This window comes from Danio rerio, chromosome 23, assembly GCF_049306965.1.
Source record: "Danio rerio strain Tuebingen ecotype United States chromosome 23, GRCz12tu, whole genome shotgun sequence".
Lineage (NCBI taxonomy): Eukaryota > Metazoa > Chordata > Actinopteri > Cypriniformes > Danionidae > Danio > Danio rerio.
Genome location: NC_133198.1, coordinates 39700001 through 39717030, shown reverse-complemented (window position 1 = coordinate 39717030; position 17030 = coordinate 39700001). Strand labels below are relative to the sequence as shown.

The window sequence follows — 17030 nt, the reverse complement described above, 5'->3', positions numbered from 1 at the left end:
GTGTTGGCGTGGGTTTCCTCCAGGTGCTCTGGTTTCCCCCACAAGTCCAAACACATGCACTGAATGAACGAACGAATGAATGAATGAATGATACTCTCTGCATGCACTCAAATGTTTCTAAACCGTTATAAGTTTCTTTCTTCTGTTGAACACTAAAGACAATATTGTCAACCCATTGCATGTTTGTGTACTGTAAAAGTTGTAATATTATTGTAAAAATACATAAACCTTTATTCTGTCATGCACAGTGATGTAAAGTAGCTAATTACAAATACTCCAGTTACTTTAATTGAGTAGTTTTTCTCAGGAATTGTAATTTACTAAGTCGTTTGAAAAATACTTTTAATTTCCTTTGAGAATATTTTTAGGGCTGTATTAGTACGTTTACTCCACTACTTTCCTTCAATCCGCAGTCTCTACCTTATTTTTTCTTGTCTATGAGGATTAGAAAAATCAGTCCTGTGATTCCCGACCAATCAAATCACTCATAGAAAGTAAATCGCATCATAATGAACAACTTCAAGACATGGGCGATTTATAGTTGCAGAAAACTATTTGGAAGCATTAAAAGTGTCCAAGAAGATGTCCAAAACCTTTAAACGCATTGATCCAGAGACTGTTTAGATCAGGGGTGGGTAAACTCGGTCCTGAAGGGCCGGTGTCCTGCACAGTTTAACTCCAACTCTAATCAAACACACCTGCTTATAGATTTCTAGTGATCTTGAAGACACTGCATGTTCAGGTGTTTTTGATTAGAGTTGGAGCTAAACTATGCAGGACACCGGCCCTCCAGGACTGAGTTTGCCCACCCCTGGTTTAGATGCTTATAACGGATGAGAAGATGACGGATGTTTATTGTATAAGGACTGAATCGGCCTTAAACACCCAGCAGGCACAAGATGTCAACATGACGTCAGATTGATGTTGTAGCCCAATGTCGTGGGGACCAACCAAATATTAACGTCTAATGATGTTACAGCAAGACGTTGTGTGGATGGTACCACTATGATGTTTATCAGACGTTGGATTTTGGTTGCCGTACCTGATGAATAACTGTCGGTATTTAATGTCAATATTATTTTGGTTAAGGATGTTGACTCGATGTTGAATATTGGTATTTTCTAACAACATAAAAACAACCAAATATTAACGTCCTTTGACTTCATTATTGGACACCAAAATAATGTTGTCCTTAGACGCTAGACATTGAATTTTGGTCACCTGACATCACAACCTAAATCTAATCTAATATTAACATCTTATGACATTGTGTGCCTGCTGAGCAATAATGCACTACAGAACGTTTACACACATCCACAAATTACATGTAAATGCATCAGCGTTATACAGCGTAATACTCTTGAGTACGTTTAAAAGGGCTACTTTTTACTCATACTTTGAGTAATATTCACAACAGATTCTTTTACTCTACTTGCACTACATTTTAGACAAGTAATGGTACTTTTACTTGAGTATGCGTTTTCAATACTCTTTTCACCAACGGCCATGCAGTTTAAACTAAAGCACAGGAAGCACAGAAGATGCCTCCTGGTTTGTGCACGCATGTTGTGTTGTGTTGCCATGACCACTTATTATGTATCTGTGGGCTTGTTTAGGCTTGGCTCATAAATCAATCAAGTTATTAGGGTTGTACTATTTTCTTCATAAAGTATTTTGATTTATTACGATTCAGAGGCATAAAATGTAAGATTTTTTCATTAAAGCAACCAAAAAACATGATATAGTTTCAAACAGTTGCAATTATTTGCAGTTATTAAACCCCCTGAATTATTAGCCTCCCTGTTTATTTTTTCCCTAATTTTTGTTTAATGGAGAGAAGATTTTTTTCAGCATATTTCTAAACATAATAGTTTTAATAACTCATGTTACCTCCCTCGGATGTATTTATTATTATTATTGTTTATTTGTGTTTACTGCCCATTGGGAGTGGTTATGTTGTGTTTCTCTTTTGCTCTTCCAATGTGTCTCTCTGCCTGCTCACTATAGCTGATTGGGCCCAGGTGGTGCTCATCATTGGAGCGTGCTGCAGTAACGCGCTGCTACAAAAGAGCAGTGTGCCTCAACCCAAGGAGAGGTTCACTTCTCCCCTGCTCCAGACTTGTGGTTGTAGTTTGTGGGTATTGATCCTGTTGTATATAGAAAGAATTTTATTAAGCTATTGGGTTCAATTTAACATCTTTCTTTGAAGAAACTTGGTGTTTCTCTTGTGTTGTGGAAATTACAGGCAGTGTGTTTGCTTTCTTAGTTATATGATTTAAATATACTTTTTCTGTGTGGTATTTAAAAGGTAATTGTATTGTTTCTTTGTCTTGACATTTTGATTTACAAATTGAAGCTGTAGGGAGAGGGTGCCATTTTTTTTGTCCTTGTTTGACTGTGTTTATTCATAGTAAGGGAGTTGAGGAAAGCCTTTGTTGCATTTCTTTTCTTTTACCCCAAACTAGGTTATTTAGTGCTCCTCCTAAGCTAGATCTGTTTTGTTTGTTGTTTTGGTTAATCCTTCTCCTGAAGATTTATGCTTCATTTATTGTTTATTGAATGAGAACCAAAGAATAAAAGATTTAAGTTTACTCTTGTGGTTGTTTCACATTTCTGAGGCAAGACTGAAGTGTTCCCTCAATTTTTGTTTCTTTAACCTTTACACAATTCAATAATGTGGTCTTTTTTTTTTTTTTTTTTTTTTTTTTTTTTAAATAAAATTCTAAATTTTAATGTTCGTTGTTATTCAATAATTTAATAATTCAATAATTCAAATTCAATAATTTGGTCTTTTTTTTTATTCTAAATTTTAATGTTCGTTGTTGTTTTCCTTCCAACCCTAGACAAAAAGCGAAGGGTGTAACGCTCATTTCTAATAACTGACTTATTTTATCTTTGCCATGATGACAGTAAATTTATATTTTACTAGATATTTTTTAAGACACTTCTATACAGCATAAAATGACATTCAAAGGCTTAATTAGGTTAACTAGGCAGGTTAGGGTAATTACTGTAGGCAAGTTATTGTATAATGATGGTTTGTTCTGTAGACTATCAAAAAAAAAAAGGGGGTAATATTTTGACCTCAAAATGTTTTTTTTTTTTTTTAAATGAAAAACTGCTTTTATTCTAGCCGAAGTAAAACAAATAAGATTTTCTCCTGAAAAATTTTTTTTCTTACTCTGTTAAACATCATTTGAGAAATATTAAATAAATAAATAAATAAATAAAGGGGGTTTACAAGTCTAATTGCACCTGTATATAACCATTACAGTACTACAAAATAAACAATAAATAATAGGCGTAACAATTATTATTATTCTGTCCTAAACAACTATCATTAAACCTAAGGTTTAACCAATATTGTACTCCAGATAAGAAGACTACAACATCTTAACATTTTTTTTTTGTAAAGCTACATGCATAAAGGCTAATGACATTTACTTTAACATTAAAATTTCACTTATATGTACAGTTTTTTTATATACAAATCTTAATATACATATAAGGAACATTAAATAGGACAATTTGTATCGAATAATAGCAAAATACAGCATTGAACTGGATTGTGTTATAATATACATTTTTGTTTTTGTTGTAATTCATCATAAGATGATAATGCATTAGGTATTCAATTAAAGTATTTTTGCTATTTATTGTGAAATATTGTAAAACAAATTAGGAAATTACTCATGGCAACATTAATGCAATACAGGTCATTGCTATGTTGACCTGTTTAGCCCACAACCCTCAGTAAAGTTTGGTTTTTCGCCCTTCATAATAAAACATATGCTTATTGAGCATATGTTTTACGCAACGGATGCCCTTCCATCTGCAACCCAAAACTGGGAAACATCCATTCAGCTTTACACACTACGGTCAATTTTAGCTTACCATATATTCACCTATGTCTTTTGACTTGTGGAGGAAACCGGAGCACCCGGGGGAAACGAGGAGAACATGCAAACTCCACACATAAATGCCAACTGACCTAGCCGAGGCTTTAATGCTTTAACCAGCGACCTTCTTGGTGTAGAACCGCCTCCGCGTCACCCACAACAATGATAGTAATTTTTAAAAATTATATATTTTTGGGGGCCGAATCTTGTTAGGTTTTTGTTTACCACCAGAAGCTTCTCAATAACGTGAAATAATTGATTTAGACCTTGTCATCTCAACTCCTATTTCTTTTTGGAACAACCTCTTTGATGATATTAAATAGTCGTATGTTTGGTCACTCCCCCAGAATTTTTTTAACAACTAAAATTAAAGAAATTTCTTTTAAAATTATTCACAGATTTTATCCAGTTTTTTAAACTGAATTTTTTTTTTTAAATGACATTGACGTATCTTGCTCTTTCTGTGAGGCTTCTTCTGAATCTGTTGCTCACTTGTTTTGGGAATGTCCCTTTGTTAAATCTTTCTGGTCTGGTGTGAATTCTCTAATTGTCCAAAGGTTTGTGGGGATTTTTCTTTAAACTATAAACATGTTGTTTTAGGGTTTTATATTAAAGTAAAACAATTCCTTAATTCAACTTTTTGCATAAACCTTATTTTATTTATTGTAAAGTTTTTTTTTTATACACATGAAAATATACTCAATGTAAGGCAATTTTTAATTTTTTTTTAAACGAGAACTGGAACTTTATTAAAAAACCATCACAGACTCTCACAACAAGAAAGCTATTAAAACTTATAAAACATGTGCTTTATTTAATATTCTGCATTAATTTGTTTTATTTTTGTTATTGGCCCTCATTTCTTTCTTTTGTGTCTTTCTCTCTCTTTCTTTGTCTTTCTTTTGATTCACATGTATTATATTAATTTTAAAATTGTTACGTTTCACTCGTTGCAAAAAAAGTAATATTTGTACTGCTTGTACTATATTAGTTTTGTATTTGTATTTGTTGTAATGGCCTGTTGTTATTGCAATAAATAAATAAATAAATAAATAAATAAAACCTGAAAGAGTTGTTCAAAAGAATCGATTCGCGAAACTGAATTAAAAGTTCCCATCAGATTTGCCACAACCAAAGGAGGAGTTCATATTTTGAGATGGCACGTTATCAACATACTCTTGCAGATGGACTCTTTTGATTCGGGCTACTAACCAATGATCCAAAACCTGTAAATAAACTCTTGATAGGATTTTTTTTCAGAAGACCATACGAATGAGAGCAATGCCACTGCAACCGTCCATCTTAGCTAGCATCGTAAACGGCACCGTTGAACAGGTAAACACGCACACACGTTTTCATAGAAGCGGTTGATATTAAAAATTAAGTAATAAATTCTATATACCTTTTTTTAACGTCTTTAATGCCACTGTCACACCACAAATCGACGACAAACTACTAAATGTAGTTATTCATTTATTATAAATTTAAATTACGATATTAAATGTAACCTGTAAATGTGATACTGCACATATTTGCTTATATATCCCCCCAAAAAAGGCCTACAGGCGTACAAGAATGTTTCTTACATTAAAGAATGAATAAATTCTCAAACTAGGGCATGATGAAAGCACAGACATGCTATATTCTGCTATATGGTGTTACCTTGGAAACAAGCATATGGATTATTGTGGGACTATACATGTGCATGAATCCTGGCACAAAACCCCCAGCACTCTAAATAATTAATCATATGAGAGTTAGACTGTTTAAACAGCACTATATGCAGCTGATAATATAGCAAGAAGTGATCAAGCACAAAGTTATTCTTAGTAAGCAAAATCTCAGAGCCCACAGAAATGCACAGTCACCATAGCTCAGTATGCACAAGGCAATATTTGTAGGAGGACATTTGTAGGACCATATGGTTGCGTTTTTGCAGCCAACAGCAGCATCTGCTCTTTTTGGTTGCCTTTGCTAATTCATTGCTTCCTTTTTTTTTTTTTTTAAATATGTCATTTGTGCATGTGTAATTTTAGTTTTAAAAGAGATTCTGCAACAAGACCGACTTTATATTAACATATGCATTTATTTTTCTCTGTATTGGTTTATTTTTTATTTTTTTGTCTCATAGTTCTTGCACACATACTCTTTGCGATGGGCTCCTTTTTAAGGACCCACAACTACTGGCACATATATTGATACAACAAAATCAGTGTGAGGTACATTGATCAGACATTATTTTTTGCACTTTTTTTTCCTCAATGCATTGTGGGAATGAGAAAACACAGAGATCTGAACAAAATACCCAGAATACAATCTGAAATATTGAAAATGCAGCGATATAGTAGCACTTTCCAATACTGAAGGATCAACATAACAACATAAATAACGAAACAACCATGACATGAAATAATAATAATAATAATAATAATAATAATATAATCATATAAAAACACATGTACAGCAGTAAATGCTCTCTAAAGGGGGTTGAAATTGTGTGTTTTTTAATCCCTTTTTATGGTGCCACCAACATATGGCGCTCTCATTCTCTTAGCAAATAAAATAAGCTCTGTTTTGACAATGAAAAACTGCTGACAATATAAAAATACATGGCATTGTAGTTCATTAAATAAATCAACAATTTATATATATTTTTATATATATAAAATAGCATACTGAAATATATAAAAATATGCCTAACCACTTCTCAAAAAAGGTAACAGCCATCAGCATTCAAGAATATTCCACCTCATGACACAACCAACCACAATAAACTCACTTATGTACAAACAATCCACGATGCGTGTTTGCAGTCAGAGTGCCGTATGAACGAAAAAGAAAAAATGGAGTATTTCCCAAACGTGCACATTTATGATAGCATTTAGATTACATGACAATGTGGACGATTCAAAGGTATATGCAAGTCCTCGATGGGAAGCATTTGAGGAAATGTATTAATCATACTCCAGAATAAATTAGATGAAGAAGGTAAATGTATAGTTTAGTCAGTGTATCACTGGAGAAGGGGAGAGGGGACGGTTCAAAAACATAATCACCCCATCTGCTTAAACTGTATAACAGCCCATTGAGAAACAAACATAGGCGCGGATTACTATCACACACACATATACACACACACTTTGGTTTTGGTGGTTTATGAGGATTCTCCATAGGCGTAATATATTTTATAGGGTGAAAATCGCTTATTATATGGCCATATGACAAGACAAGTCTGAAATACTTGATTCTGGTCAGTTTTGAAATACCAAAGTTATGTATGTTACTCCGAGATTTAATCCACTGAAATTGATAACACAGTCTCTTCTCGGTATTACAATATATGCCTGTCTGTCTCCGCAGCTGTTTGGCGCCATCTTGTGATTCAATAATACATAGGTTAGTGTATGCTCCAATCAGTAGTTTTCATTTGTCAGCTTTGCATTTAATTGAATAATTAATAAACTATTACGACACAAAACCATTTTTTGTCTCTAATTTTTGCATTTTGTAGCTAGTATAAATATAATAAGCAGGATAAAGTACATCCAGGTGGTTGTTTTCACAGAATAAACCCCTTCAGTTTCATAAAACAGCCCTCTGCTGTTGGTGCCATCTTGTGGCAGAATAATATGTACATTAGTGTATTCTCTGTTTAGCCATTTTCATTTCTGTCAGCTTTTCCTTTAATTAATTAGTAAACTATTATAATTAGTAAACTGTTATAGCTCAGAACAATGTTTTGTGCCTAATTTTCACGTTTTGTGACAAGTATCCATATAATGAGCAGGATAAAGTACATCAAAGCGATTGTTTTCACAAAATAAAACCCTTCAGTCTCCTAAAACAGCCCTCCACATTTGGCGCAATCTTGTGGCTAAATAATATGTAGATTAGTGTATTCTCCATTCAGCCATTTCCGTTTCTGTCAGCTTTGCCTTAAATGAAGGAATTAATAAACTATTATACCTCCAAACAATGTTTTGTGTCTAATTTTTACATTTTGTGGCTAGTATCCAATAAATAAGTTTTGTGGCATGTAGCTGTGTAATAAGCGGGATAAAGCACATCCAGGTGGTTGTTTTCATAGAATAAAATCCTTCAGTCTTACAAAACAGCCTTCCGCGATTTGGCGCCATCTTGTGGCTGAATAACATGTAGATTAGTATATTCTCCATTTAGCCATTTTAATTTCTGTCAGCTTTGCATTTAATTAAAGTATTAATAAACTATTATAGCTCAGAACAATGTTTTGTGGCTAATTTTTACGTTTTGTGGCAAGTATCCATATAATAAGCTGGATAAAATACATCCAGGCGGTTGTTTTCACGCAATAAAACCCTTTAGTCTCATAAAACAGCGCTCTTCGGTTGACGCCATCTTGTGGCTGAATAATATGTAGATTAGTGTATTCTCCATTCAGCCGTTTACGTTTCTGTCAGCTTTGCATTTAATTAAAGAATTAATAAACTATTATAGCTCAGAACAATGTTTTGTGTCAAATTTTTTTTTGTTTTGTGGCACGCAGCCATGTAATAAGCGGCATAAAATACATCCAGTTGGTTGTTTTTAGTTTGTCTAGATTTATTCTGCTATTAAAAACTACCTGGATGTACTTGATTTTTTACTTACCCTACCCACTACCCCTAAACCCAATCCTCACTGTAAATTAAGTATGATTTTTACCATTATTGAACTACGAGGACACAAGGCATGTCCTCATAAACCACCTCAACATTGTAATACCTGGGTCATACCCATACAAATCTGTGTCCCAATTAACCACCAAAACCAGTACTTGCACTGTAGGACCAGAAATGAAATATCTCTGTAACAACTGACTTAAGCTCATGTGGTGTAGTGGTCATTATTTCTGTATTCTGACGCTGTCTTATTCATAATGTTCGAGTTTATGGCAGTGAACGTGTTCTGGACGTTCGGAGTGAGGGCCCGTTTCCATGTTGAAGTGGTTTATCCCTGGTGTGTCCTGGTCAGGCAGTGTCTTGCACCAAGCTGAAATCATCCCCTCTCCCCGTCTACCCCTCCTCTTCCTCTTCCTCCAGGCTCAGAGCTGCGGGACCCTCGCTCCCCTCACTCTCCGTCACATGGTAAAATGCCATCCTCCCCAGCACGTGATGGCACGGTGTTGCCCAGTTCATCCACGCACCAGCAGTGGCCGCGCTGCATGCCCTTTGAGGACCGACACTGCAAGACAACAAGAGATTGTTCTCAAATTGGTACGTCATTCTAACTTCTCATTTACACACCGTTAAAGGTATTACAATAGGACAAAATGACTTATTATGGTGACATTTTCTTTTCTGCTTTGCCTTTAATTAAAGAATTAATAAACTATTATTGCTCAGAACAATGTTTTGTGTCTAAGTTTTAGGTTTGTGGCAGATAGCCATGTAATAAGCGGGATAACATATATCCAGCTGGTTGTTTTCAGTTTGACTAGCTTTATTCTGGGATTAAAAACTACCTGGATGTACAATATTTTTACTTACCCTACCCCTAAACTCAATCCTCACTGTAAACCAGTAGCAAATTAAGTCTGATTTTTAAAATTTTTAATTACGAGGACACATAGCATGTCCTCATAAACCACCTCAACATTGTAATACCTAGGTCATACCCATACAAACAAGTCAAAATGACTTATAATGATGATCAAAACAGTTTCAGAACAGGGCAATGGATAACAATCGATAAAACAAATGTAAAATGCACACTAAATGGTTACTTTATTGAAAAATGACAAAGAAACATTGAATTCTATGTAAACTTCTGAAGTAGAAAAACTACTACATTGTATGCCTCTTTTAACATGCGATTATTGATTCAGCCAAACAATACCTGCTTTTTCCTGTAGAAGCCACGAGTGTCACAGTTTGGGATGTAGATGTCACGATCAGACTGGAAAATGGTGAGTTCGAGACCCCGCAAGACACTGTTGAGCAGCTTACGACATGGAGCCTGGTGAGGAAATGCAAAGAAATTGCCATCCATCATACATATAACACCATGTGTTATTTCTAGGAGACATTTGAACATCCAGTTCTATTTTGGGGTTCATATTTTGTTTGGTATTTCACTTTAATTATACAAATATTCATTTATTTAATATATTTATTCATATATTATTTTATTAAAAGCAACAGAGGATGAAAGAATCACTTCAAATCACCAGAGAGAAGCAAATGTATACAGTGCTCAGCATAATTGAGTACATGCCATTTTGAAAATGAATATTTTGATCCATTTCTCTGAATATACACACTGTATTTCGGTGCATTTAGACAAAACAGATTTATTAAACAGATGTATTTGTTAAAAGAATATTTTAATCACCAAACATTTTTAGAAATTGAAAAATAATACAATTAAATTCATGCAAAATATTGCAAACATAAAAATATAACCTACAAAATTTCAACAAAATTTTTCCATTTTTTGCTTCTCTTGATTTTTCCTCTTTTTTAAATTTGTATTTAATATTTTTCTATAACATAAATTTAGTGTAATTTTTTTTAGTGTAAGTTTTTGGACCGTTATTTTGTAAGTTATTTTGTTTATTTTGTAAGCTCGAAATTTGGCATCAGCACTGACTAATCTAATGCATATGCACAAATATAATATTGTATAGCTTCCTATTAAAAATACAAATTTAAAAGAAAGATTTGTGAGGGGTGTACTTATATATGCTGAGCACTGTAGATGCCATGACAAGTCTGTAAATTAGTTTAGCAGTTATTATTTTAACACATACATGCATACATACATAGTCTGACTTGGCTTCATGATACATCAAGCTAATTAATTACAACAGATTAAGCCTTTGGATAAATTACAAAATGTTTCTGTGGATTGATTTGATCATTATTAATTTATAAACCTTTAAATGAGGTATTTATCATGCTGTATTGAAATTAAGTAAGAAATCCAAGAGAAACTCACCTTTTCCATTTCACCACTGTGTGAAGGATGTGGCCCTGTGAAGTTAAAAAAGAGACATTAATAGTGAAAAATGACTCTGCGTTTTTTTAGAAAAGGAAAAAAAGGCTCTACTGAGTATTATTTGACTGAAATAATATGTTTGGCTATACTTAAAGAGTACATGCTGCTTCATGTTGTATCTTTTTTTTAAAGGAATAGTTCCTCAAATCATTCTCTTTAATTGTTAAATGATGCTGTCTATGAGATGCAGTGACCTAAAGCAAACAGTAGATGGAGACACCTGATACTTGAAAGGACACTGTCAGAATGTGGGTGACTCTTATAGACACACACACACACACACACACACACACACACACACACACACACACACACACACACAAACTCTTGCACTCTATCTCATCTTGTTTCTCCTCTGAATTGTTCTGATTCCCATATGCATGCCAAGCCAGCACTCATCCACATAGTGTCACATACTGTCACATTCCTGCACATACTCTCTCACACACACCTGCACTCACACACACACACACACTCCTGGCATATTCACATTACATACAAACCCCCCCACCATTATTGCAAGTAATCTTCATCATGCGTATTTACGACGTGCGAAAGCCTCAAATCACAGAAATGCCTTTACACCCTGCAGGAATTTACAGCCATCACATGCAAAACCAGCAGCTATTCCCGGCACTTTATGCACATGTCCTTGCTTCGGTTACAGTTTTGTCATCCTAGCAAGTCTCTGATATGGACACTGCAGCAGCACAAGCGGCTTGCCAGCATATATATCCGTCGAACCTGAAATGCATCCTCCAGCTATTTCGCCGTGGCACTTAAAGCAGATTAGCCCTCACCGCCTGCGGAAGGAAGGGACCGCAAAGGCATCTGCTGGCTGGAACTCTTACCTGTGGGGCGGGGCCTCTCGGTGGGACTCGTTCTGCTGTGTTTGGCGCAGAAGCCTCTGCCCTGCAGCAGAGCCTGAAGGGGGCTGTGTTCCCGCGGAGGGGGTATGCAGCGGAGCCCCCTGGCGCAGCTTAGGGTGTACACCCCGCAGGGCTCCCCCAACGCCAGCACGGTGGTGCTGGCCGCCCCGGCCGGGTCCCTGGAGGCCCGACCTGCACCCGAAAAGTGCCCATCTTTGCATGTCGGGCAGTTTTTGTGGGGGCCCAAGCGACCCGCCAGACACCAGGATCCACAGTGGACGACCAGCAACAGGACAACGGCTGTCAAGTTGGAAAGGAAAGACATCTTGCGTCCAGGTCTCAGGTTCTCCATGCTCGGTCCTGTCGTACGTGGCTGATGCTATTTCTGGAAGTCTCTTTCCCCTCTCTCTGTTTCTGCGCTGGCTTTTTTCAGCTTTGCTTGGTGAGTCCCCCTGCAGTGCCAGAGGATACAAAACCGAGAACGAGTGAGAAACGGCAAAGCAGCGGCTTTTAAAGATCTGAAAGGCGGTGATAGAGAGCGAGAGGGAGAGAGCACAGTTATGACACCTTCAGGGGCTGGGACTGAGAGACAGGGAGAGAGAGAGAGAGAGAGAGAATGTGTAAGGGGGGTGGAAAGAAGGAGAGAGAGAGGAAGAGAGAGAGAGATTATTTTTCCTTTTAGAAATCATCAAGCTCTGCTCCAGCTTTCCCTAACCCATTATTGTATCTGGAAACATTCCTTCGCCCAGGATACTTACTCTGGCTATGATGGTTACTTTCTTTCTGCATCTTCTGTGAAAATGTTAGAGCATTCTAGTAATCTTTGCCATGGTAACAATGAAGAGCGAGGGACTCCATTTCACTGGTGATTACACGCAGACTACGGTAATTTGCTTGTGGGGAGTCGCTCTATTAATCCTGTTGCTTCTAAGAATACTGAGAAGACTGGCCACTTTGTTGAAGTCAAGCTTTCCAATGTGGCGTTGTGGTGTTAGTAACTTTTTGAGATCGTGGAGATGCTGAAAAGCCACTTACTGAAGTTGTGATGAAGTTTGAAGTTACGATAAGTCATTAACTCTTTGATTTGCTGTCTTTATTGGACTGGAAAAAAGTTTGAGGGATAGTTCATCCAAAATAATAATTCTGTCATTATTCACATGCTCTTGCTTTGTTCCAAATCAGATTTCTGTTGAACACAAAAGAAGATATTTTGAAGAATGTTGAAAACCTGTAACCATTGACACACTGTAAAAAAATGCTGGGCTCCACACAATTCCTTAATGTTGTCCCAACACAAATCGGTAACGTTAACTTCATCGTTTTTACAAATTTAAGTGGATTTAACTTAAAACAATTAAGTTATCCCCCAAAAAACTTAAGAATTGTGTTGGTTCAGCTCACAGTAAATAAATAGTTTGAACAAGCAGTAAAGGGAATCTTTTGAGTGCATCCATAGTAGGAAAAACAAATATTACACTGTAAAACCCGAAAGTTAAGGTAACTCAAACCTTTTGAGGAAACCGATTGCAACAAAGTTTAAAAAACGAGTCCTCAGTAATGTGAACCTTATCCATTTGAGTAAACAAAGCAATTTGTGCACAATAAAACACGATAAATGAAGAGATCTCAAACCAACTAAGTACTGTAAAACCCAGTAAGATAAGGCACGCCAACTGTTTGAGGAAACCGATTGTTACAAACCATTTGAGTTGAAAAATCACCTATATGAGTACTGTAAACTTACTCCATTTAAGTTGAAGTAATGAGGTATTTAATGAACTCATTACATTTAACACTGAGTTTAAAACTCTTTTCAAATCAGAAAAATTAACTTTTAGTAAATTTTGAGTTAACTACACTCATTTCATTTAATAAAGTTGACTGCTCGTCACTGATTTTGAGATAATTGAGCTTTAAAGTTTTTGCATTTCATATAGATAACAGTATGTGTGTAACATTTGTTTTTAAATAAAATGTCTTAAAATATAAATAACTTATAAAAAAAGCATCCCATAATTTAAATAAGTTGTCATTTAATAAGTATGTCAAAACTCAATTTTGACAAAAATGTCAGATAGAACCTGACGTGTTGGGTTTTACAGTGTATGGCAGTCAATGGATACAGGTTTCCAGCTTTCTTCAGTAAATCTTCTTTTGTGTAAAAAAAAAAACAAAGAAAAAAAAACACAAGTAGAGTGTGAGTAAATGTGTAACCTATCTGTTAAATATTTAAGGTGAAGTCTTGATATTTGAGATGTGGGTGTTTTATGCACAAACATCCAGGCTGGTAAACGCAAGCTTTAAGTGGATTAAATGATTGAGAGAAGACTTGTTTTGGCAAACGATGATGTTGTCAATTTTTTTATTAAACGTCATGAGTTCAAAAAGTTTGAAAAAAATGGAAACACATGTCTGTATTTCTGTCTCAAAATGCTCTATTAGTTGCCAAAAGCAGACAACAAATGGATCTGACGTGTACTTCTGAATCAGGGACTGTTAATTTACTTAACCTCAGGCTGTTCAAGTTAGTTGATCACAACAATAGAACATTAAAGAAGTTTTTAGCTGATACTGTAGTTTTTGGTTATTCATAAAATGTCAAATTATAGTCAGTTACTGAGCTGAAGCTTGACTTACAAAAATAAGCTACAAATCAAATTGCAACATCAGTCAGAATAATTGCAATTAGATATTTTCATCAAATCGCCCTTTTTGAAGTGTATATAAAGCAGCTTTATGCAGTTTTGTGAAAAACAAGGTAAACATGGATTTCCAAATTGGATTTGGAGTTTTCCAAATGCAGGTTTAGCAAACAATACCATCAAGAACAAAATCGAACATTCCTATTACAGTACAACACACACAAAAAGCCCAATGTAAATTAAATAATACAAACATTAGTAAACAAATCTAAGCACATATATCATTGTGTATGTTGTTTGCCACAGAACTGCATAAAGATGCACATTTTGTTTGTTGTTTCTTCATTTTCAGATACAACACTTGGTGGAATGCATGTGTCATTTTATTTAATTATTAACTTTTTAATAATTATTATTAATTTGAGTGATGGGGGGCACGGTGGCTCAGTGGTTAGCACTGTCTCGGCTGGGCCAGTTGACGTTTCTGGAGTTTGCATGTTCTCCCGGTGTTGGCGTGGGTTTCCACTGGATGCAAAGACATGTGCTATAGGTGAACTGAATAAACTAAATTGGCGGTAGTGTATGAGTGTGTGTGTGTGAATGTGAGAGTGTATAGGTGTTTCCCATTAATGGGTTGCAGCTTGAAGCGCATCCGCTGCTTTAAACATTTGCTGCAATAGTTGGGGGTTCATTCCGCTGTGGCAACCCCTGATAAATAAGGGACTAATCCGATGAAAAATTTATGAATTATTTATTTTAGGGTTTTTCACCTTTAATTTTTATAGGACAGTGGAGAGGACGATGCAGTTGCGCAGTAGGTAGCAAGAAGGTCGTTGGTTCGAGCCTCGGCTGGGTAAGTTGGCGTTTCTGTGTGGAGTTTGCATGTTCTTCCTGCATTTGTGTGGGTTTCCTCCGGGTGCTCCGGTTTCCCCCACAGTCCAAAGACATGCGGTACAGGTGAATTGGAGAGGCTAAAATTGTTCGTAGTGTATAAGTGTGAATGACTGTGTATGTATGTTTCCCAGAGATGGGTTGCAGCTGAAAGGGCATCTGCTGCGTAAAACATGTGCTGGATAAGTTGGCGGTTCATTTCGCTGTGGTGACCCCGGATTAATAAAGGGACTAAGCCAAAAAGAAAATGAATGAATGAAGGGAAGGACAGTGGAGATTATAGATAGGAATGTAGGAAGAGTAAAAAAAGATCAGCAAATTAACTCGAGCCGGAAATCAAAATGGGGTCATCGTGATCACCCAACACAATCTCATGGCAATACGTTATTTTTTGATTTAGTGGCTAATTCGAATTAGTTTTTAAAAATCATATAATTTAGGACGACTGAACTCATACGAATTAGCCACTAAACTGACAATATGTAAAATACTTAAGTTTTTATTGTGAGATCTGGCTGGATCACTATATTGCAATGTCTTGGCACATTAACCACTAGGCTATTTACCGCCATCATTTTAGGTCATTTTAACAGAGCTGTGATAATGATAACCATGCAAGTCATCGCGATGATGAATTTTTTATGAAATGTATAAAATTTTCAAACCTTGTTTTCACTGTAAAAATTTTCTGTGCTTTGTGATTCACAAGTGTTTTCCGTTTATTTACAGTTGAGAATTGCATTATGGGACTTTGATGTCTTCTCTGTCGACGTTTGATGTTGAAAATCAACTCTACAGTTTAACAAAGGGACTTTTACTGACATTTTAGTGGTTTGTAATAATATAATGTATAAGAAATAATATAGAGAGAAATAAGTCTGTAAAATAGCACAGAATGTGCTGGCAGTTCATTAAAAGGTTTTATACCGTAATATAACAACAACCCAGACAATAAATCATTTTACACTATAAAATTTTTTAATAAAAGTCACTTTTTTAAACTTTTCATGGTTAAACGTTGTTGTAATTAAGATCAAGGTCCCAAAATGGAATTCGAAAACATAAATAAGCAAAAATAAAAACATGAATCACAAAGGAAACAAAACTGCTTGGAGCTTGGAGGACTGCATCCATACATCTCTGCACTGACTCTAATAACTTAATAAAGTCGTCTGCAATGGCAAAGAAAGCAATTTTGCAGGACTCCCAGACTTCATCAAGATTCTTTGGATTCATCTTCAATGCCTCCTGCTTCATCTTACCCCAGACATGCTCAAAAAGGTTCATATCTGGCAACTGGGCTGGTCAATCCTGAATCACCTTGACCTTCTTTGCATTCAGGAACTTGTGATGTGGAGGCTGAAGTATGAGAAGGAGCGCTATCCTGCTGAAGAATTTGCCCTCGCATTGTAATGGGCAGCACAAATGTCTTGATACCTCAGGCTGTTGATGTTGCCATCCACTCTGCAGATCTCTTGCATACAGAATGTAACCCCAAACTATGATTTTTTTCTTCACCAAACTTGACTATTTTCTGTGAGAATCTTGGGTCCATGTGGGTTCCAATAGGTCTTCTGGAGTATTTGTGATGATTGGGATGCAGTTCAACAGATGATTGATCAGAAAAATCTACCTTATGTCCCTTTTCCAAATGATCAACTTGAAGTCAAGTTATTATTTGCTGCTCTTACAATTATAATCGATGACAAGAC

The 17030-nt window shown here is 35.7% G+C and overlaps 1 protein-coding gene and 1 long non-coding RNA gene across 6 annotated transcripts; one reads left to right on the top strand and one right to left on the bottom strand.

Annotated features, from left to right (window-relative positions):
• Window positions 1-4973: 4973 nt before the first annotated feature.
• Window positions 4974-14353, top strand: LOC141380534 (uncharacterized). 4 transcript variants are annotated; one of them, XR_012398672.1, is made up of 4 exons: window positions 4974-5234; window positions 8960-9133; window positions 9772-9825; window positions 11509-14353. It is a non-coding gene; the product is annotated as an uncharacterized lncRNA (long non-coding RNA). The 4 variants fall into 4 exon arrangements; XR_012398671.1 differs by having other exon boundaries at window positions 9772-9878; XR_012398674.1 differs by having other exon boundaries at window positions 4981-5234; window positions 9772-9878; window positions 11584-14177.
• On the bottom strand, window positions 6751-12269 carry igfbp6b (insulin-like growth factor binding protein 6b). Of its 2 annotated transcripts, XR_012398213.1 has the most exons (5): window positions 11768-12137; window positions 10857-10891; window positions 9756-9875; window positions 8643-9101; window positions 6751-8542 (listed from the first exon to the last, which is right to left on the bottom strand). XR_012398213.1 is itself a non-coding variant. In NM_001161402.2 (4 exons), the coding sequence occupies exons 1-4, from the start codon at window positions 12135-12137 to the stop codon at window positions 8988-8990; spliced, it is 639 nt and encodes a 212-aa protein (NP_001154874.2). In that variant the 5' UTR covers window positions 12138-12269; the 3' UTR covers window positions 8410-8987. The 2 variants fall into 2 exon arrangements, 1 of the variants encoding a protein (NP_001154874.2); NM_001161402.2 differs by having other exon boundaries at window positions 8410-9101; window positions 11768-12269.
• Window positions 14354-17030: the final 2677 nt, after the last annotated feature.

Coding starts and splice junctions, on each gene's coding strand:
- igfbp6b (NM_001161402.2), bottom strand. CDS start 12,137: ATGGAGAACCTGAGACCTGGACGCAAGATGTCTTTCCTTTCCAACTTG. Junction 10,892..11,767: donor CGAGAGGCCCCGCCCCACAG/GTAAGAGTTCCA, acceptor TTAACTTCACAG/GGCCACATCCTTCACACAGT. Junction 9,876..10,856: donor ACAGTGGTGAAATGGAAAAG/GTGAGTTTCTCT, acceptor TTTCCTCACCAG/GCTCCATGTCGTAAGCTGCT.